The sequence below is a fragment of the Asparagus officinalis genome, chromosome 4 (genome assembly GCF_001876935.1).
Source record: "Asparagus officinalis chromosome 4, Aspof.V1, whole genome shotgun sequence".
NCBI lineage: Eukaryota > Viridiplantae > Streptophyta > Magnoliopsida > Asparagales > Asparagaceae > Asparagus > Asparagus officinalis.
The window spans coordinates 19,210,475-19,233,445 of NC_033797.1; the positions used below are offsets into that span (position 1 = coordinate 19,210,475).

Consider the following 22,971-nt stretch of genomic DNA (forward strand, 5'->3'; position numbering starts at 1 on the left):
AAAATTTTCACTAAAAACAACAACAACAAATAATACACAAAATAACAACAAATAATACACAAGCCACCACCACTCTCAGCTCATCACTCTCAAAAAGAAAACAAAAGAATAGAGGACCTAACTGTAAAAGAGAGACGAGGATTGCCCACGAGAGTACGTGGAGGGAGAGCAACGATGTTCTTGCGCTGAACACATGAAATGGTTAGAGCAAGGAATAGATATATAGTTAATGGATGGTTAATGTGGAGAAGTACCGCTCGAAGAAGAGGGCGAGCAAGGAGATCGAGGAGGAGGGCGCTGATGAGCTGCTGGTACACGTTAAGCACGACGGCACTGACACCGTCGGCAAGCACGGACTGCTGGAGAACGAGGAAGAGGGCAGCGAGGAGTTGGCCATGGTGGAGGGGGCGGGGGTGGGGGTTGGTGGGGCCGTGGTGGTTCAGGGGTGGTGCGGGTTGGGTGAGGGCTTGGGTTGTGATAGACAGGCATTCGGGGGCCTGGGCGGAGGCGGCGACGGCGAGGAGGGCGAGAGCCAGAGCGACGAGCTTGAGAAAACCATTGGTTTTAGAGAGGGAGGGGGAGAGAGAGAGAGAGAGAGAGAGAGAGAGAGAGAGAGAGAGAGCTGGAGTTTGAGGGATTGAGGAGATGTGATAAAGACATTTTGGGAATTTTAGCTTAGTTGGTATGTAATAATTGTTATAAAGGGACTGGAGTACAAAATTTTATTTTATATTTTAAGGGGCTGAACCACATGGGGGAAAAGTGAAGGGGTTACAGGTAATGAAGTTTCTGATTTTAAGGTATTGACACATTTTTCCTTAAAAAAAGACAGATAATTTAGGATAACACAAGTTCTCCGCCGGTTGGCCGGTCAGTATCAATCCAGCACAAAAGATAAACACTCCTCATTTGCCTGTCCTTTTGGTGGGCCGGTCAGTATATCCTCATACAGCCTGTCTCAAAGGAGGTCAACGAAAATATAATACAGTAAAAAACGACAAGCAAGATCACGGAACAAATCCAAAAATTATAAGAATTCAATGACATTGTCAAAAGATGTAGCAGCAAAATGACGCAACAACGTAATGATATTACACACTTGAAAGAACTTTCAATGCTCCAAATGTCTGATCTTTGTTCCCATTTTTTAACTTTTAAGCCAAGTCCTTTACCATTATCTATCAAGCATCAAGAGTGGCTTATTGTTGAAGAAAAGCGATTCCGTGAACCTTTATTTACACATACTCCCACCCCTCAACCTAGCAATCACGCCAATCAAAACAGCAGCAAACAAAGCATAGCACAGCAGAACAAAAACACCCAAATCTGATGAAGCGAGGTCTCAACCTCCATCTCCTGCCTCCTCCGCCTCAAACTCCCTCCACTCCCCCCAACATAATAAGGACTACTCGAATTCGCAAACTGCATGCTTGCCGCCGACTCCTGGTGGTTCCTAAAAACCCAAGGCAGCACCGCTATCGCCATCCCGCCCAGCACTCCCCCAGCCGTGGAATGAATCACTCTGTTCGTCAATGAAGGATAATGATGATGATGCTCGTGCTGATGAACATGATAATGATGATGATGCCGATGCCTGTGGTTAGGGTTAGGGTTTTCTTCCTCGTCGGAGATCTCGGACTGTGATCTTTGGTGATGGACTGAGGAGTTGGGGCGTTGAGGAATGTTGGTAAAGGTTTGGTGGGAGGAGTTTTTGGTGCTGTGGCCTCGGCCGTATAGGGGGACGAGGGAGTCTTGGGAGAGGGAGGCTTTGCAGACGGGGCAGTGCTGGGTCGAGTCGGTGGTGTTGTCCATTTCGAGCCATTTGTAGATGCAGGGCCAGCAGTAGAGGTGGCCGCAGAGAGTGACGACGGGATCCACTGCGAAGTCTAGGCAGATGTTGCAGTCGAAGCTGGCTGATGACACTGATGGTTGTGGTGGAGGAGTTTCGCCTTTTTTTTTAGGTTCCTGTTCAATGTGGGGTTCTTCGATCGCTTCGGTGAAGTAGCCATTTGGAATGCCTTCGACCTCCATATAGGAATTGGCTGATACAAACAAAGTAATTGGTTAGCTTTTTTGGTGCAGAAAGGGCTGTTAGTAGTCACCAGGAGAGAACTTAAAATATACTAGGTAGAATTAAGAGTAAATCTTACAAAACCCCTGAACTAGGGTGTTTTACAAGAACAGAACTCTGACAAACCTTTTAAATCATAGAAATGCTAGAAGAATTATCTTCACTTAGGTACCAAGACTGATAGCAGTGACTCAGCTACTTCAGAACTTTACCCCGGTCTACTAAATATAACTTCTAAAGAATCCTTTCTAGGTATACATAAAAAGTAAAGAGGGGATAGACTTTTTACTCTACATGTTGACATTTGTGAGAATTTCCAATACTTCAAGTTGTTTAGAATAACTTTGAACGTTCAGAAGGATTTCCTATGATTTATAGAGTTCAGAAAGGTTTTGTCAAATTTACCCATAGAACTATTCTGAAAATTGTTAAGAGGCTTCAGATCTGAAAAGGAATAAGGAAGCAAGGGTAGGACTGTTTGCGGGAAAAATTGGAAGAAAATTGAGAAATATATTAATATTATTCTTCCTAACTGACTTAGGAAAAGAATAAATACAATCTCTCAAAGTAATCTCTCTCTAATTGACTTAGAAAAAAATTTATAATTTTCTTTATCGGTTTTCCGAGTTACAAAAAAGAGAAGGAATCGACAAAGATTCTTCCCTTTGTTTAAAATTGGGTTCTCGGTGACGATAGGAGCTTGAATCTTGTATCACGTTGACGATCTGAACACGTCGCTTCGTGAAACTTTATCTTTTCCTCATGACTTAATGTCGGGAAGAACTTGCAAGGCAAGTTTAAGACTCTAAACGAGTTAAAAACTCTATAAAAGAGTTAATTTTAGAAAGAAAATTAGATCATTTTAAACTAAAATAAGCTAAACAGTCAATCTTAAAGTTCTTCAACCGAAAACGGTTCAAAAGCCAAGCCAAAAGCTCTAACAAAAGCTCTTAACAATGCTCCAAAAGCTCTTTCCAAAGCGAAAAGATCCAAAGCTCCGATTTCAGCTGAATTCTCAGGTATTTATAAGGTTTAAAGGTTATAACTGACCCCTTAATTCGTTCCATAATAGGGGCTTAATGGCCCCATTACGTACAAAACGGTTTTGAAACCGTTCAAATCATGTTTGAAGCAGTCAAACGCGAGGTTCGTGTTTGGGAGTGAGCACCGCGTTCAGCTTCTGAAATGCGGAGGTGAGCTCCGCATTTGGCTTTTGAAACATGGAGGTGAGCCCCGCGTTTGAAGTTTGGAACGCGAAGGTGAGCCCCGCGTTTAGAGTTTGAAATGCGGAGGTGAATCCCGCGTTTGGAATTCGGAATGCGATGGTGGACCCTCGCGTTTGACCTTGAAGAGATCGTCAATTGTAATCTTTTTCTTCGAGTGTTGCAAGGATAGTCAGCTTGTAATCCTTATATTTGGTTCTTGAAAATGTGAGAGTCGTCAATTTGTAATTCTCGTTTGTTGTTGCGAAAGTCATCAGATTGTTGATATGAAAGTTATCAAATTATAACTTTCATCATCAGTACTTTGCGGGGATCAGCTATCTGCAGTAATTTTTAGACAGCCTACAAGGACAATGACACCACAACAACCAGAACGAAAATAGAAGACTGATTTATTCTTATGGCCACCTAACTGAACATGATATGGTCTAAATACATACCACACGAGATATGGGCCTATATGAAGAGACTAGATAACTACCATGGCACTACAAAGCTTTTCAGCAAGATGTATACAGATTTGGATGAATAACAGGCGTCATCATCATAGCTGGTTATGAAAACGGATATTTGCCTGATTTCATCTCCATCAAGAAATGAACCATTCATATACAACAAAAGATTGTAAGCAAATACTAAGAGTCATACATATAATTTAGCTAGTTTTAGGAAAGAACAGATTACAGTGGTTATCTAATACGATCTGAGAAGTTTACAATAGTGAACATCGCTACACTAGATGAAGAGATAATATGTCCAAATTCCCACTACCAAGCATAACATTTTTCTCATGAACCTTTGCTCCGCATACAATTTCATTAAACAAATATTGATAGTTTGATGCTGGCTATAGTAGATAGAGAACAAATAAATGCCAACTCGGAACCAAAAAAGTACTAGTCAAGAAATAAATGGGTATCAAGAAGGTTATACAGCTAACATTACCTCCTAGCTCCCTAGCATACTATATAACACCGGAAAATAAACCTGCCAGACTTATTAAAAATTCCTGTAAAAATCTCTCAGAGCTATGCCGAACTCAGCCAATTGTTAGATAAGACCCGTCTCTTGGGCTTGTAATGGCTACCTAACTAAAAAGAGCACACATCTGAGGTATGCATAATCCGATAGACCTACCAAAATGTTAATTACACCATCATGATTTGTATTAAAACCAAAGGCAAGCCTTTTTCAAGCCAGATTTGGAATTCTCTTGAACCAGTGCTTCAAGATTTTATAAGCCAAGCAGCAAATAAATATACATACAGAAAAAAAACGAAAACAGGGGAGAGAGGGGGGGGGGGGGGGTCTACTGTTAAACCAGGTTAAAAGGTTAAACCAAAATGGTTGTCAACAAGTGAAATCACCCCAAGAGATATATGTTCCAACATCAACCGAACAAGGACATGTGCTAGAAGAAAAACAAATTAATAAACAGCATATGGACAAGATATGAGCACTGAGGCAATGCCCAATCCTAAAACAAGCACATGGGTCCTTTCTCATAATTAAAATTCTTTAAGAAGCGGTAGAGAAATAGAAGGTTATGAGGTCCTACTTTGTCCTCTCCTCTATCCACTTCTTACAGTCTGCTTCAGAGATGAATAAACAAAAAATGAAAAAGGAAGTACGGGGCCAAAAGGACTATGGACAGGATGATAAAGCTGCAGATATGTTTCAAGTTCCTTCACCATGTATTTTATCTAAGTTTACACGGAACTATAACTAGTTAAAAAAAAAGATTGGCAGAGACCAGAGAATAAGGAAACACGTGAATGGTGTAAAGATATCAAAGAGAGAGCACTGAACCCTGCCAACTCCTCTGACGATAATAGGCGACCAGCACCATCAGTGAATTTTTATTTTGGTTCTAGATGGGTAGAAAGAAATTGCTCCTTTTAAAATAAGGCACTGGTGTTTGGTGGTGGCCTATTATTATAGCAAGAGAATTTAGGGTCTAGATGTTAATTCAGATTATGGGCATTGCTACCCCATAATACTTCTCAACATGTTGTCAAGTAGTGGAAGCACATTAGAGCATGTTTGTGAATTGGTCAAAGTGGCTTATAAGCCAAAAAAGGGCTTATAAGCCACTAGAACATGTTTGGTAAACATCTTTTTTGACTTATAAGCCAAAAAAATATAAGTTAGGATAATCCAACTTATTTTTGGTGGCTTATAAACCATATAGTTTGACCAAGTAAAAGACTACTATACCCCTTAACATTTAAGAAAATTCAAAAGCTTTCTATTCTCTATCTTCAACCATTTTTTGATCATTTTGACAACAAAGATGGATTATAAGCCATCCTTTGACAAACAATCTACTAATGGAAATGGACTACAAATATAATACATTAAATTTACCAAACACTTTAGATTATATCCAATTGAATTATAAACCATTTGTTGATTATAAGCTAAGTGGATTATAATCTAAAATTAAAAAACATAGCCCAAGGGACAACAACAGGAGCAACAGGTTCTTAAATGGCGGTTAATTTGTCCTTTGAAACTTTAAAATAGTATCACTGCACCCCATCTGGCAACTTCCCTTAAACCAGATTAATGGAAGAAAAAAGGGCTCGGCATTAAACTTAGTTTGACATTAAACCTACCACAGAAAAAAATCCAAATTTGGACTTAAAACTGGTTTTGTTAGGTCAATTTTGGTCTTTTAAACTAATTTTGTTTTGTTCCATCTTGTCGACTCCAGATATAAACTGATTTAAACTGATATTAGTTTAGGGAGAGTTGCCAAACTGGCCCTAAGGCTCCAACTTGTGCTAACTTTTCACGAACTCTCTCATGTTCTAGATTTACCATTAGTAGACAACCCTCGTTTTAAATATTTGCTTCACTTTTACTAGCATGCAGAATAGTAAATTTTCAATAAAATAAAAATATGAAGTTTTATACAGCGTGAGGCATTTGAATGGACACTTGACAACTAACTATTACAAAAAAAAAAAACCCGAATATTTTTTACTTAAAAGTGAGTCCTGATGGTTAATTACCAAAAAAATGCTTTAAATGTGGTGTACGTATAAATTTAAAATCAAAGGTGGTTTCTATAGAATGACTCTATTCTAAAGGTGGTTTCTATGTAAAAATTTGTGGAAAACATCTACTATCTAACAATATGTATAAGAATTCAATAATATATCGGTACCAAATAAACAAGTGGTACAATACTGGTCATTGATAATCAACGGTTCCGCTACTATTGCATATTAAGTTATAACCACTCCTCAAGAACTAAACTTGTGGAAGGCATCCAGTTCTTGTGGAGATCAAGTGGAGTGTCAATTAATTATTGATTAAAACTATTATTCTAAGGGGAAAAAAGAAAAAAAGAACTCAAGCTGGTAATTATTATTGCAGCCACAGTAGTGCATTAAAAGGAGAAAGCAGGATATCTAATCCTAATTTTCTTTTAACCCTTTAATTCCAAAAGGGCAGTCAAGGAAAATGCTCTTTTCTTCCTTTAGAAGCGGAAAATATTATTATTGTCACGAAATCGTTTTCGAACCATTTCTCCTTCCTTTGTTTTTACTTAAAAGTGGAATGCGAACAATTTTTAAGTGATGAATTTGCCCGTGAAATTTTCATTAAGCACCCTGATTAAAATATTGGCAATTCCATCAACCTAATTTCTGCTAGAGTAGTCTTATATCCCAGAAAAAAATTAAAAAACTACCCTTTTTTCTATAGAAAATAAACGAAAACAACAATAAAAAAACTACCCATTGACATGAGGCAGTAGTTTTGAAGTAAGAAGTAACTTTGAAAAAAGCAGCTTTTAGCCTATTACATTCAAGCACCGCTGTTTTTGCCTACCACTGTCACTACTTCGAAAATTTGTCAAGAGCTTATATTAGATATCAGAAGGAGGAAAAGAGAAAAGCGGCATTACGACACTTAAACGAAATTCCCCCAATTCTTATGCACCAAAAATTCCTCTGCGGGTCTAAGAGCTGAGTATAAAGTACATGAGCACAAAGAAAAGGGTGCATTTTTCATTCACCAACTTTGTCTAGTGTTAAAAAAATGCTAACTTGCATATACAAAACCAAAGCATAGGTATCACCATCATCAATCACAATAAAAAAAAGCTTAATTAATATGTACAACACTAATTTGGGGACGATATTAACAAGCCTAAACATGAAATTATCCCTCAAGAAAACAATTTCATCGCAAATTTGGAAATTAGTCTGTCTATGAAAGAAATCAGCAAGATCCATTGACAATCAATAGAAATGACCCCTTTGGATTGCTAGCAACAACAACCGGAAGACATTGGATCCATCAATTCAAAACCCTAATAAAATAATCCGATGCAATAGAAGAGAAACATTTTCTCAATCAAAAGAAACGATCCTCGTTGCGATCAAAGAAGAGAACAATTTTAGAAGAAAAACCCATCTAAAAGGGGGGAAATAGTAATGGAGGGAGCAATTGAGTGCGAATACCTGCAACTGCGTTGGAATCTCCTTGTATCTTCGATTCTTCTTTCGCTTTTCCCTTTTTCCCAAAATTCAAACGAAGTTTCGCTGTTGAGCTCCGAGAATGGCGAATTCTAACGGAAAAGAGAGAGAAAACGAGGACGGGGCTCGTTAAAAATAGCGAAGTTGACGAAATGAAGTCGAGGGAAGCGGAGGAGGGTAGCCGCCCCTTTCTAGGTTTTTATAGGCGAGCGGAGCTTGGACTCGCTCGCTGAGGGCTGTTTGTTTTGTTTCTTTTGCCCCTGATTCCGGTCAAAACTGACAGCTAGCTGTCATTTTTGATAGCTTTTCTATCAAAACGTTTTTAGGGGCTGTTTGGTTCTTTTTTTTTTGTGGTAAAAATAAGAAAAGCTGTCAAAAATGTCAGCTTTTTGACAGCTTTCCCCTAAAACCACCCCTTAAAAAAGTGATTTTGGGGAAAGCTGCCAAAAAGCTAGGGCTGGGCATATTCGGTTCGGTTCGGTTTTAAGCCAAATCCGCATCCAATCCGAATTTTTCGAATTCTCAAAACTCTCATCCAGATCCAGATTTTTCCCCCTTCATCCGAATATTCGGCCCAACCGAAATTCGGATCGGTTCGGATCGGTTTCGGTTTTGGGCCGAATTAATTCCATTTCACAAAAATCTGCCCACACCTGAGATCATTGCCTATAATGTTATTATGCGCATATAATGCTTTTGTTCTACTTCATCTGTAAATAATACCTCGCAGTTTCTCTGGAATTGTTGGTGTGATTAAACAATAATTACATCTAAATATTCCTTGTATATAGATTTTCGGTTGTTAGCCATGGCTTCAGCTTCTTTTCTTCCTCCGTTCCTAGAATTAATTATACATAGACCCATTTATTATCATGTTGTGCCTCTTATTATCCTTTGAAGGTGAGGACGGTAATGGTGGCGTTTAGTTTGGTTTGGTCTATCTGTTAATATCATACTACAGGTTTCAATTAACCCATTTAATAGTTGAGAAAGCCCAGAAGATATATAAAGAGAATATAAAGATACTTTGAAAGGCAAAACTTCACGATGGACCAAATCTATTGCTTATAATCTTTTATACCACTGACTAACTATAATAATAATAATAATAATAATAATAATAATAATAATAATAATAATTCGGTTCGGTTTTTTTTCGGGCGGTTCAGGGGTTCAAACCGGATCCAGACCGGTTTAATTCGGTTCGGGCGGTTTAGAGTCTTCTTCTCATCCATTTAATTCGGTTCGGTTAACCGGACCGCTTTTTCGGGCGGTTTTTTCGGTTGAACCGGTTTTTTTCGGTTTTTGCCCACCCCTACAAAAAGCTGACATTTTTGGCAGCTTTCTCCTCTTTTACCACCCAAAAAAACCTATCCAAACAACCCCTTAAAAAAGACATTTTGGCAAGAAAGCTGTCAAAACTGACAGCTTTTGGTTCCTTATTTTTGAGGGAATGTCTCTTTTGAAAGCTTGCCAAAAATACTAAAAGGGTCACTTTTTGGCAGGCTTTCAGCCAAAATCTTCTTTTTTAGAGGCGATTTTGGTTGAAAGCCTGCAAAAAAGTGACGTTTAGGCTTTCAGCCAAAATCTTCTTTTTTAGAGGCGATTTTGGTTGAAAGCCTGCAAAAAAGTGACGTTTTTGATACTTTTGACAGACTTTCAAGAGAGCCTCTCCCTCAAAAACAGGGAACTAAACAGCCCCTAAGTCTCGCACGTGTGACGCCAATTATCGATTTCTTGTGTCTTGTGAAATTGAATTTCCATTTTCTGAATTTTGGTTTTCCTCTTGGACAAAGATGATCTGTTCTATAGACAAATTTCAAATTAGTTTTGCGCTATGAGAAATAAAAGTGAAATTCATAAAAATTCACAATTATTTTTATTCGTTTAGTTGTGACAATGTTCTTTGTTTAATGTTCTTTAAATATTGATGGGATCGAAATATGAAAATTAGATTCTGTTCATTAATAAAGATATGTTATAGCATCTATCAATATTATGAAGGAAAATTACATTAAAAATATAAATTCGATAAAGATGAGAAAATGATTAGTTGAGAATCAATTAATAATATCTTCACATGTTCTAGAGCGATATAAAAAGTGATCCACACATATTCCATACAGATGTTATGTAGCTCTTACTGATAAAGATAACTCATGCCTATTTTGCTTGTAAATATTTTTCATATACTATTCTTTTAAGCATATTGAACATCTTGTTTATACAAATTTCCTTCTTCTAAGTATTCATGTAGCGCATATTTGATTGAGAAACTCAAAGCATGTGTTTGGTTTGACTGAAATTGAAAGAAAGGAAAAGAAAGTGAGAAAGAAAATTATTTTTAACTGTTTGTTTTGAATAAAAGAAGAAAAAAATGAAAATGAGAGAAATCAGAAGGAAAATGGACTAAAGCTTTTCCGTTCCTTTTCCTCGTCGGGACCTAACGAAAGCAGTGAAAACTTTATCGAGGAAGAAGGGAATGAGCTTGAGAAAGGGAATGAATACATCACGTCACCAAAAATGTTACTCACCCAGTTGATTTTACTACATGACCCCCAAGTGGAAGAATTAAATAGGTGTAGTCCGCTTTTAGGCACAAAAAATATTCTCTTGCTCTACCCCATGCAGCATACGGAAATGTTACATTAACCCTCTAATTTTTCATAAATTAAAAAGGTTTTATTTTAGTCCGTTAGGCCTTTCATAATTTGAAACGAGCTCAAATGAATAAATTTCTAATAGGCCCTCCAACATTGAAGTTAATTCGGAATAATTCCGAGCCGACACCTCACTCGCCCCATGTTTTTGTGTCCCTAAGACATTTTTCTTATTGAAATTGTCATCAAGTCCACAATTCACATAAGTTGTTTGGAACCGTACTAACAATTTAAATGATTTGAGGATTTCAAAATCACATAATAATTTAACAGTCTAATAACAATTTCAATGACTTGAGGGACTCATTCAAAATACGAAAGATGTAAGGGAGTAATATTGGAAAAAAAACATTTTCTTTAAATTTTATGTACACAGGAATATAGTCATTTACCAAGCATCGATCTTTTCTTATGATGGACCAACAACACTTGCATCGAATTTTCATCTAAAAAATAAATTTATAAAAATTATTAATATAGATTGTATATAACATGAGTTAATTGTTGTTTCTACTTTGTTTTTATTAAACTATTATTATTTTCCTCACAATTTTCTTTTCAATTCTCTTCCTAATCAAGGACTCTTTTTTTCTTCCCCCCACCCCACCCCACCCCACCAAGGGCTTATGGTCGCGACTTGATGTAGTTATCGATATCTTATTGTTAAATAAATCAAATTGAACCTTTCACCTTTCTACTTAAAAATTGTATTTTGCAAGAAGGATAAAAATTCATAGTGCAAAAAAAAAAACTAGCAGAATTATGACAATATTTAAATATTTTGATGTAGACAGACGAGCTATTTAATTATAATTGCAAATCTCTTGTATAATTGCACAAATGCTTTGAGACTTTTTGTTACTTGCGAAGTGTCAATATCTTCCCTTCTCTAGTCCTTGAATATATGATTATATTTAGACCTTGAACCTACAAACTATTATCGTTGAGCACATAGCAATGTGGAGATTAAAGTTAGAAATGGATTCTATTAAAATATTTCCAAAATAAGAGTCCAATCAGTGCAGCTCAAAATGGTCCATTCAAGTTCGAATTATTCGGATCAGTTGTCGAGATTTTTCCTAGCGAGCAATAACGATCACTAGCTGGTGCTCGCTAGCTGAAGAATGTGACAGTTTGATGTTGACCTTTGCTATTATCTTCCATTCTAAACTTGCATTAAAAAAAAGAAAATGATAGAGACACACTCTTAGGCACACCACCAACCATACTCTTCCTGCTACAGTGTAGAGGTCTCACATGTGATTTTTTAAAAAAAATCATACGTGGGACCTCTACACTGTAGCAAGAGAGTGTGGTTAGTAGTGTGTCTAAGGGTGTGCCTGTAGCGCCTCATTTTGCTTGTTGGCCATCCAATGGAATTTTATTTCATTAGATGCACGTCAATTTCTATAAATATATGTGGATTCATTATGAACAGTTTGTGATGGCTTTGTGGTCCTATTTAGTGCATTATATATGATTGTTGTGAATGATTAGCTCTCATAACAAGTATTTTAACATTTATGAATTTTATACTACAAGTAACTAAATATTGTCGAGGCCAGGCCCGCCAGATTTGCTTTCAGATGAAGCACAAGTGTTTTTTTTTTAATTTAAATAATCTAGTTCAAAATCAAACCTAAAATTAGGAGAGATGTATTGAAATTTATTGAAGTCATTATTATATGAGTATAGTCGCACGTTGTATTAGATACAAAGTAGCGAGTGGTTTAGATAGAAGTCCATTAACCGTTTCTTTTGAGTTAAAATTAGATCTTAGCCTCCACTTAACTCTAGATCGGGCCCATTTACTTCTCAACGAAACTTTCCAACCACAGTGGGTAGAATAAATTTGGTTTTCTTTAGCCATTATTCGATTTCGCAATTACATATTTTTACTTCAATTATGAAAGGATTAGGGTTAACTTCTATTAACACATCGATCGTCTTGGGTTCAATTTCAAGGACATAATATTTTTCTTTATTACATGAAAATCCCATGAAATTTTGCGGACAAACTTTGCTTCTAATTTATGTACGTGGTACGAGGATCAGATCGGTGGATGTGGCTTTTAGATGCGCGGGGCGCGTAAGAGTTCACCTGATAGCAGAATCAGCTGGTAACTCGCCACTCGCCACAAAAAAGGAAGGATGCCTTCACTAATCATTCTCAGACCCGTATTCACAAATTTGCCAAGGTCAAGAGATTGAAGAAAGATCAAGAAGTTTTCAATGAATATATCATGTTTTGGCCTCATCCTGGCGAAGACCAAGCACTGATGCGATGGGGTACTAACAGCAGGCAACTTGCACGACCACATGACCGGATTCGGATTCAGATCGCATTCGAGCGTTGTCAGCTCCCCATATCTGTGGGCTCACGCGAAAAACTTGTGTGCTCTACTCTCTGGTTCTGCTATATGTAATAGAGTTGTATTGGTACTATTCTAATTAAGTGGAGCCCGGATTTGCTCAGGATGCCCGCATTCGAGCAGCCGGATCTACTCCGTACAAGGGATTAGTATGGGAGAAATTTTGGAATTGCAACCCCTATTTGTATTTGTAAGGAACATGACCGCCCACTCAGAGCATCTCCAACAGCTTCTCATTTCCCACTTTTGAAGAATTTAGTTAGGTTTTTGGTCCAACAGTTTTCTCATCTAATTCCTCAAAATAGGGATGGAGGAGAAAAAATGGGGAAGCTTCCCCAAATCTGCAGCATTCTCCAAATTTTTGGAGGAAAAAATGGATTCTTCAAAATGGGGAAGCTGTTGGAATTGGTGTAAAAATAATTTAAAGAATATGACTTTTGTTTCCCCATTTTGGAGAAAATTTTGGAGAAGCTGTTGGAGATGCCCTCACCCGCTAGCGATTCTGAGATGAACATTTATTCATTCTATTCTATGTATATTAAGGTTAACACGTTGATCCTATCACAAATTAAATAACCCTGTTCTCTCTCTAATTTGTTTGGTGCATGAACGGCGGCGATTGGGCCGCGCTGGCTCACAAGTCACAACCCGCACAGAACCAGCTCGTTGCGGGTCGAAAGAAGAACAGAGAAATATAAAAAAATAATAAGAAAAAGAAATAGTGAGCTTATGACCAACTTGGTTCAACTTAGATGAGCCGAGTCAAATAGGGTTGCGCTCCAACCCTGGACACCCTGGCTTTGGCTCGACCCACCCTCAAGATGGGCCCGGGTTGATCCCGTCCATATCAACTCGGAACCAGCGGAGCCGCGGCTTGAGTCGCCAGCCCTGTGCACTAGTACGCACATTTCTAACTCCTTGAGTCCTTGGGGCAAGCTAAATCTTTACCGTAGTCAATTTTTTAAACCATTTTGTTCGACTCTGCTTATGTTGCTGAGTCACGACGCAGTCCGAGTTAACAAGATAATAACGGAACTAACAAAAGGAGCATATCAAAAAAATAATTTTACTGTGAAAGCAAGTTTTCAAGAATAATAATAATTGTGAAATCTACACACTTGTATTCGCCCTTGGTTGCTTATTTTGATATTGTTGAGGATCGTGAGGTTACAATACTCCCACAGGAGATGTCCTGAATATGCTTTGGGATATGCTGGGAAGCTTCTCTAATATGTAGAACGGGTTGATTTCACATAACCCCCTGGATTTTAGGGGCGTTGCACATGAACCCCTGAGTTTTGTTTATCTCACATAATCTCTTTGATTTTTAGGATGTCTCGCAAAATCCCTCTTAACTTTTCTCACTCGAGCACCTACATGTGTAGTTTGTAAATAATTAAAATTTTCTTGAGAGAAAAAAACCCAAAATTGATGGGAGGATGTATGTTTCCTGTAAATAACAAATGACAAAGTTCGAAGTTTTTTCTCTTTAAAAAATACTTCAGTTATTTGCAAATTACAGATATGGAAGTTAGGTGAGATAACAATGAGGTTTTGTGAAACACCTCCAAAGTACAAAAAGATTATGTGAGATAAACAAAATTCAGGAGGGTCGTGTGAAATTAACCCTACATAAAAACACACATTTATAGAGAGAGAATTTTTGGATAAGATAAAGTAATCTTGAGTTTGGAATTATCCCAACTTGGCATGAGGTTAGGAACTTGAACCTATCATGTATGCAGATGTAATAGGGATTGATATTTGCTAAAAGTAACACTTCAGTACCCCAAATTATAAAAAAAAAATAGCACTTTAATACGCTAAGTTATGAAAAATTGGCATTTAAATACCCTACTATTTCACCATATTTATACTTAAATATTCTAAATTATAAAAAGTAGCATTTTAATACCCAAGTTATAAGAAAGTAGCACTTTAATACTCTTAAGTCGTAAGAAAGTAGCACTTTAATCTTTTGTTAATTGTCGCGACATATTCCTAGAAACATTCCCAAGACAACTAACAAAAGACACTAACATGTTAATTTTTTACAACTTAGGATACTAAAGTGCTACGTTTTACGGCTCAGGATGTTTAAGTATAAAGATGGGGAAACCATAGGGTGTTTAAGTGCCATTTAACCTCATTTATAATTTTGATACTACGTGCAATTACCACTAGAATGACAAGACTGGACCTCCTGATCCCATCATCATCGGTTTTACAGCAAAAATAATCTTCAGTCGCAGGGCCACCGCCACGACCTGTACCAAATCCATCTCCATTCTCCACAACAGCAGCAGCCCCCTCGTTGGATCAAAACCAGCCAGTGGGAAAATATTGCTGGAATCCCAGAAATGATGCGACCAGCATCAGCCACACCATCCTTCTCTTCCTCACCAAGAAAGAGAGGAGACCCACCGACTCATATGCGGACTAAATACAAACATTTGTACGAAAGGTACCAGGATTAGTCCGCACACCAAGTCTCAAACAAGTTGAAACTCTTATGCACTGAGTCAATCTATACGTACTACCAACCTTTGAGATTCTCCCGCTTCCCTACTACCATTGATAACATGAACCTTCGCACCTGATGCTAAATGGATGGATATAATGCACTCCCCTTCACACATACTATTATTGTCAAGAGGGGTGGTTAAAGAATAATACTAAGACCTTGTTCTTCCTTAATAATATGAACAAATTTGCTTAATATTCATTTATATCTTTCCTCTTTCTCAACTTCCATGTGCCAAAAACAAATAGATATACAAAGCCCAACTTTTGAGAACTACTTCCAAGCAACAAATTCCTTGCCAACAATTGTGAAAGTTCAGGAATCAACAGGTAAAGAAGACTAAAAAATGGTGAGTTCTCAAAGTAGAAAATTTGATCTCAACATCCAAATGCACAAAAATAAAAGTGAATAGTACAACGATACCTGCCAGTGAACGTACAATAAAATTATTGTCTCATGGAGATAACAGTGACTGTAGTCTCCTTTCCTATATACATAAACTCATACAGACACCAACTAAGGAAGAAGTGAAATACTCTGATTAAAAATAGGACATAAAACAGTTATAAATCCTTAAAATAGGTTAAATTACTTACCCATCTATACAAATTTCTCAATGGATGTAATCAGGGTACTCTCTGGAACAGCTCCAATCACAGCATCTTTCTTCTCACCATTCTTGAAGATCATGATCGTTGGAATGCTCCTGATCCCATATTGAGTTGCAATATCTGGGTTTTCATCCGTGTTGAGCTTATAGCATTCCAATTTACCTTCGTATGTCTTTGATAGCTTGCCGATGACAGGAAGAATCAGTTTGCAAGGCCCGCACCATGGAGCCCAAAACTCGACAAGCACAGGCTTATCACACTCCACTACAAGTGATTTCCATGTGTCTTTCATCACGTCACGAACTGAAAAAGGAGAGTGCAAAGGATAGGAATTAATTGGATTTTGTAAGAAACAACACCCTTCAAAAAGAAACGCTAGTTCCTCGAGACTAAATTTATACATGATGCTCTCTGCAGATAAGAGACAAACTAGTTATAATCTTTATTACCTACAATATGCAGCTAACATAATATGCAGATACAACCCATAACTATGAGGGTGCGGCCACGTATACCAGTAAACTATTTTACCAGCACTTACACCTCCTGGACTCTATAGACAAAACAATTTTCCAAGTTAGTTTGAGATAGCTCATGGGAATCCATGAAAATAAGTTTATCTTTATCCTCTGTTTAAGTTGAAAAAAAAGACTAAATTAGAGGAAAAAAAACGTAAAGCATGTACAATTAGAGTCATTTTATTGCTCGTAAAAAGGTTTAGGAAGTGTAAGTGGTCACACCTCCATAGTACATTGGGTGTATCCACGATCAACCCTTTATAAAATAAGGTACACCATAGTATAATCATAAAATTAAGATGTTGAAAATGCAGTAAAGTTCTGTCACAAACTTTAATTTGGCGAGTAAAGTTGCATGGGCAGCATTGCAAAGCCGTGAAAAGTGATGCTTATTTTAGCAATGAAAGATGTACTTGAACAATTTCAAAAATGAATTCACTTCAGTTAAGGAGAAAGAGGAAAATTAGAGATATAGCCTATATGCATGAAAGAAAGTAGAAAGTGCCTATCCGGATTTCAGCTTCTTTTGTTTTCTTCAAGATAAATTTCAGCTACATTTTTATGTTTCTAGAACTAGTTTCAGTTATTGAGTTCACTGATAGAACAAACTAATACTACCGATGAATATGGAGTACATGATAATCATTGAACAAGTGCCTCTAACGACAAAGAGAACAATATAACATCAAAGATAAACCAAATGTGCTGGTTGAGTTGTTTCAAAACAAACAATCACAGTTTTTGAAGGAAATTAACCGTATTACTTCAAGTTGAAAAGGGAGAGGTAAACGCTGAACATAAAGAACTACAGGAGGAATGAATTCTAAGATTCACAAAGGCATGAATTCAACATTTTCGGGTAGAAATAACAAGGAGCTGCACAGGATTGCTCGCAAAAAGATTTCACACCAACTGTGATACATTTTCTTTGTGTGAAAACCAAACTTGCAGTTCCTTAACTAGTTATAAATTTATAATCTGGCGGATACCATGTTCCTCGATTGTTAAATGTTTAATGCACATTAAGTTCTGAACAAAAGACAGCAATCACACTGAGGTTTTACATAACAACCTCCTATTTTTCCAATTGACAAACAAGAGAATCTTAAGGAGACGATAAAAACATTTTCAGAACAAGTTCCCCAAACAGAAAATCTATATAGCCCATAAGATAATTAGTAGTTGAAACTCATGGTAATCAAATGGGAGCGAAACACGCTAACCAAGCCTATAATAGTATAAGTTAATAGTGTTAATGCTGAAAAAAATATCTTTTTTTTTTGAGTTATTAAAGAGCTAAGCACCAGATTCTAAGTTTAATCAATGTCAATCAGTCCTCTTTCAATCCATTATCTGTGATGGATGATGAATATATAACCTATGAAGCACGGACACGGCGACACGGACACGGCAAAACCCAAAAAAATAGAACACGGCGAAACGGCTAGATTTTTTTTAATATTATTATTATATATAGATAAATTTATAAAATTCAAACAACAAACTAAAATGTAATTCTCAAACACAAAATACTAAGCTACTAACAAGTCTAACAATGCAAACATATAAAAATTACAAGAGAATAAAGATCAAGTTGCAACTAGTTCCATGGCTACAAAATATTAAGTCACTAACATTGCAAAAATATAAAAATTACAACCAAAAGCGTATCTTAAAATAAAGTTTTCAAGTTGAAACATCAAAAAGATCGTTCTATGGCTTCAACTCCTTCATCATGTATATAAACATTTTAGAGAGAAAGAGAGAGAAAGAGAATGAGAGAGAGACGAAGAGATCCAAAGAGAGAGAGAGAGACGAACCGATCGGTCGAGAGAGACGAAGAGATCGAGAGATTGGGAGAGAGAGACGAAGAGATCGAGAGATCGGGAGAGAGAGACGAAAAGATCGAGAGAGAGAGAGAGAGACTGACCTAGCAGCGACGAGCCGACGAGGACGAGGACGAGCCGATCTCGGGGGGGGAGCCGATCTCGAGAGAGAGAGAGACGAAGGGATTGTGGCGGCGTCGGGACTCTGGTAAGTGGAGAAATTAGGGTTTGGCTTTGGGTTTCGGGTTTTTCTTTTTTGTTTGCAAATCCCAGCCGTGTCGGGAACGAGTCGAGGGCGTGTCAGGGCGTTGACGCGTGTGGGGGCGTTGACCGCGTGTCTGACGCGTGTCGAACGCGTGTCCGCGTCTGACACGCGTCGGACATGGACTCGGGGCCAAATTTCGTGTGTCGGTGCTTCATAGTATATAACTATACAAGCACACAAGTAGTTGTAAACATCATACTCCAAACAAAATTTTTTGTTAAATGCAACACTGGCATAAAAAAGATGCACTTTAACACCCCTTTGAACTCCCTCTGCACATGCTATTACAGACTACGCAGAAATTATGTGATAGGTTATTAATCTATCAATGATTTGGTGACTACTTGAATAGAATAAATGTTGCCAACAAACCATAAAACATATCTTAAGAGTCGGAATAGAATTTACAAATACAATAAAAGTTCAAAAATACGCTTATAACATATAACACAAAACAATATTGTAGGCTGTCTAAAAATCACAAAAGATAGTTGATCCCCCATCAAACACCGATGATGGAAGTTACAATCTGACGACTTCCAGAAGGCTATAATTTGAGGACTTTCACTTAGAAGGCTACAATCTGACGACCTTCACGACAACTGATGAAAGCTCTAATTCAACAGCATTCACAATCAACATCGGGAGTTACAATCTGACGACTCTCATATTTTATAACAGGCAAAGATCAATAAGCAATGGCCTTTGCAATGTTATAATGGACGAGGTTATAAGCCAACAATCTCTCTCAAACGCAGAAATTCACTTCTGCGTTTTTCAAGTTCAAAACGCACACAAGTGTGCGTTCCTTAGCAGGCGTCGAACTCTGTAACACAGAGTTAAATCACGAAACGCACACGTAACGTGCGTTCTTCGACAAACTCGACTGCATCCCAAACTCTGAACGCAGAGTTGATCCTCAACGCACCAGTGACCTGTGCGTTTCCAATTTCAGAACGCATGCGGCCTGTGCGTCTCAAATCTCCAACAGAGATTTAACTCTGCGTCCTAAGTCTTGGACGCAGAGTTAAAGCCCAAACGTGGCCTGTGCGCCTGTGTTGCTTGAACTGCTGAACGCAGAGTTCAGCTCTGCGTTCTAACGCCCTAGCACAGAGAATCTGCCTGTGTGTTCAGCCACCAAGATAGGCCCAACTTTGCGTTTTTAGTCTAAAAACGCAGAGTTCGGGCCCTGAACGCTATTTTTCAGCGTTTGACTCGTTCAAAGCACGCAATGAACAGTTCCAGGAACTGTTTTTCCCCCACGATTTGAGGGATTTTCGCCCCACTTAAGAGCGGATTAAGGGGATAGTTACTACTCTTAATCCCCTATAAATATCAGAAACTCAATTGAGTTAAGGGATCGAATTTTCTCTCATCATCAAAGGGAGATTCGGTCAAAAGGCTCTTGGATCCTTCTTTTTTTTGGAGGGAGCAAAGGAGAGATCTTCGGCTAACTTTGGAGGAGAATTGTTGGAGTTTTGTAGACCAGCAACAGGAGCTTCTTCCTTGGCTTGTTAACCGAACTTTCGGTTTAAATCAACTCTTTCATAGGAGCTTCTTCCTTGGCTTGTTAACCGAACTTTCGGTTTAAATCAACTCTTTCATAGAGTTTCAAACTCGTTCAGAGTTATCAACTCGATCAGAGTTCAAAACTTGCTTTGCAAGTTCTGCTAAAACTCGCTCTGAGTTATTAACTCGTTAAGAGTTATTTTTAAGATTCTTTTTCAAGAGTTTCGAACTCGATCAGAGTCATCAACTCGTCCAGAGTTTCAAACTTGTTTTGCAAGTTCTCCACAGCGTCAAATCGTGAGGAGAAGACTACGTTCCAGTGAATCAAGACGGTCGGATCATCAACGGAGAGCAAGTTCGACGCGATCAATCGAATGAGGCACTCCACCGCTACCAAGAAGAACCCAGTTTTAAATAAAGGGGAGAATCAGATTCATTCTCCTCTCTTTTGTAATCGGAATCCAAATTGTAATTGATTTTGAGAGGAATACAAGTCAATTTTTCTTTCTTTGTCTTTCTACTGCAAATTTCCAACAAACAAATATACTTCAACTTTTCTAATATGAATTGTGATGTTACAAATAAGCTAGAAACTGTCAGGCGAAATTTCAGCTTTTGACAACACATTGTAAAACACGAAGATGACAAGAAAGAGCAAGTTGTAGGAAGAAAAAATAACACTAGCACATGTCTAATGTAGTCTTTTATTGTTACGCTTCGGACCCTTGAACCTGTCACCGTGATGTAAGCTACAGAACCCACTGAGTGTAGCACATTGTTTGGCTCAAACCACTAACCACTGCCAAAATCGACTAGCCGATGCTACACTTGAGCCTTTTCCTTTAGTATATAAACCACTCAAAAGTCTTACTCTCCCACCAATGTGGGACTAAACTCTTGTAAATCACAATATGATATTTCTTTGATACGTCTATATATAAGCGACGTCCTCATCGCAGCATGACAATTAACACATCAGTACCACCACTAGATGATGTGAACTCTAGAGGTGGCTCCCACTGTATTCACACAATGTAGCACTTGGCGCCGCATAACAATTTTTGCCATTTGTATCATAGGACACTACCATCTTGCCAAATTGAAGTTGTCAAATGTAAGGAACTATCTAACTTCAGTACTGGCTATAAATAGAGCAGAACAAAGTATCCAAATTTGTACAAAATCTTGTAAAATCAACCAAATATGTTTGCATTGGTTAAGAAGCCTCCAACTACAGTTAGAACTCAAATTGGTGCAAACTAGAGATAAGTTAATATTTTTTCCCCCCTGTAAACAATCAAAGTTACAATATTTTCTATTATCGAATCAAGAGACAAGATTTTACCCTCAACAGCTGTATCCTGCGCCTCGCAGACCACGCTCCCACGGCGACCAGCTAGGCGCCTGCTCGCGGGCCCCACTGCTGAGGTCACTCTCTGACAGCGCCTCGAGACCCTCAGCCCACTGAACTCCGACACAACCCCTATACCTCGGCATCCAACGGCGGCGAAAGCAGGCGATCTCGCGGCGCCCGCGGCCGAAGAGGCGGAGATCGAGCCGGAGCTGAATCGAGGGACCGAGAGAGATTCAAGGACCACAGCCGCCATTGAAGAAGAAGGAAAAACCCTAGATTTGATTTTCCAAGGATTTTGAGAAATGGGAGGGGGAAGAGAGAGAAGGGAGAAAGATTGTGTGGAGGTTCTTGTGGCGTGAGGAGAGAGAGTGGATAGAGAGCGAGAGGAGTAACAAACAGTATTTTTGTAGGATGGGCCGGGTTTCCGTTTTCGGGGCCCACTGGCTCGCTAACAACCGCCCACATGTCTACATTTGATTGGGCAGAGTTGATTTGGTCTTGAGAAATCGAGACGTGCAGTATCACGTGCTTAACTAAAGGCCCAATCCAATGGAGTAATAGATAATTGATTATTAAAAGGCCCAGCCCAATAAATTTTTTTTGATAGTTGACAGTTGAAACAAACTACAGAACTGACTGAGTTTAGTAGCTCAGCTTCACGCTTATGATGTAACGATTAGATGGGCTTCATCTGATATTTGGGCCTGGAGTATCTATTGACTTCAATGTGGGCCTATGGTTAGACTGATACGTGGGTGGGGATGGGGTTGGGTTTTGTGTGCGTGCGAAGCGAGTCAAAATTTTCATTAATAAGTGGAGGTGCGTCATTCAGAGTCGTAATGCGATCAAAAGATAGTTATTTATTTTTGTGCTTTTATTATCATATTTGCATAAATATCCTGCTAATTTGATTTAAGCACCAGTTTGTCTTCTGATTCCCGGGGTTAGTTTAAGGCTCTATTTGGCAAAACTAGCTGAAAACTGCAAGATTATAGCTGAAAGCTGTGAAATTGTAACTGCAAGTTGATAGCTGTGTAGCTAGCTGGTTGACTAGAGCTGTTTGGCAAAATTAGCTGTACAACTAGCTTAAATTTGTTAAATGACTAAAAAAGGCATGCAATATTATTGATATAAAATTAGAATTATTAGGGGCAAAAACGGAAGAAAAAAAATTGGCAGCTCCTTCCCAAATACAAACGCTACTTGAGGTAGCTTTCTAAAAACTACTTGCAAAAGACACAATCTCCAAAATAATCTCCTTTTATTTTTTGTCACCAAACAGCTCTACTAGCTTATTGACCAAGTCAATAAGACACAATCTCTTAGATAAGACACAATCTCTTGTTGCCAAACTAAATCCCTTTCGGGAATATTCTAGATATAGAAGTCTTTAATCATGCAATCCCGAGGGTGCCCTAACTAATACGTAATGTTAAATTGTTAATTTCACCGACATTGTCCACGAGAATTCCAAAGGCTCAGGAGTGCGAAGGGAAATTTGCCATCCAGGTGTGAAGCAACTCTCCGAATTATTTTGCACGTCGCTTT

The 22,971-nt window shown here is 38.1% G+C and overlaps 2 protein-coding genes across 2 annotated transcripts; both read right to left on the reverse strand.

Moving 5' to 3' along the window:
• On the reverse strand, nt 1,008–7,980 carry LOC109836832 (E3 ubiquitin-protein ligase RMA3-like). The gene is made up of 2 exons (XM_020404851.1): nt 7,770–7,980; nt 1,008–2,042 (listed from the first exon to the last, which is right to left on the reverse strand). The coding sequence occupies exon 2, from the start codon at nt 2,029–2,031 to the stop codon at nt 1,276–1,278; it is 756 nt and encodes a 251-aa protein (XP_020260440.1). The 5' UTR covers nt 2,032–2,042; nt 7,770–7,980; the 3' UTR covers nt 1,008–1,275.
• On the reverse strand, nt 15,693–21,801 carry LOC109836833 (thioredoxin 1-like). The gene is made up of 2 exons (XM_020404852.1): nt 21,415–21,801; nt 15,693–16,254 (listed from the first exon to the last, which is right to left on the reverse strand). The coding sequence occupies exons 1-2, from the start codon at nt 21,674–21,676 to the stop codon at nt 15,941–15,943; spliced, it is 576 nt and encodes a 191-aa protein (XP_020260441.1). The 5' UTR covers nt 21,677–21,801; the 3' UTR covers nt 15,693–15,940.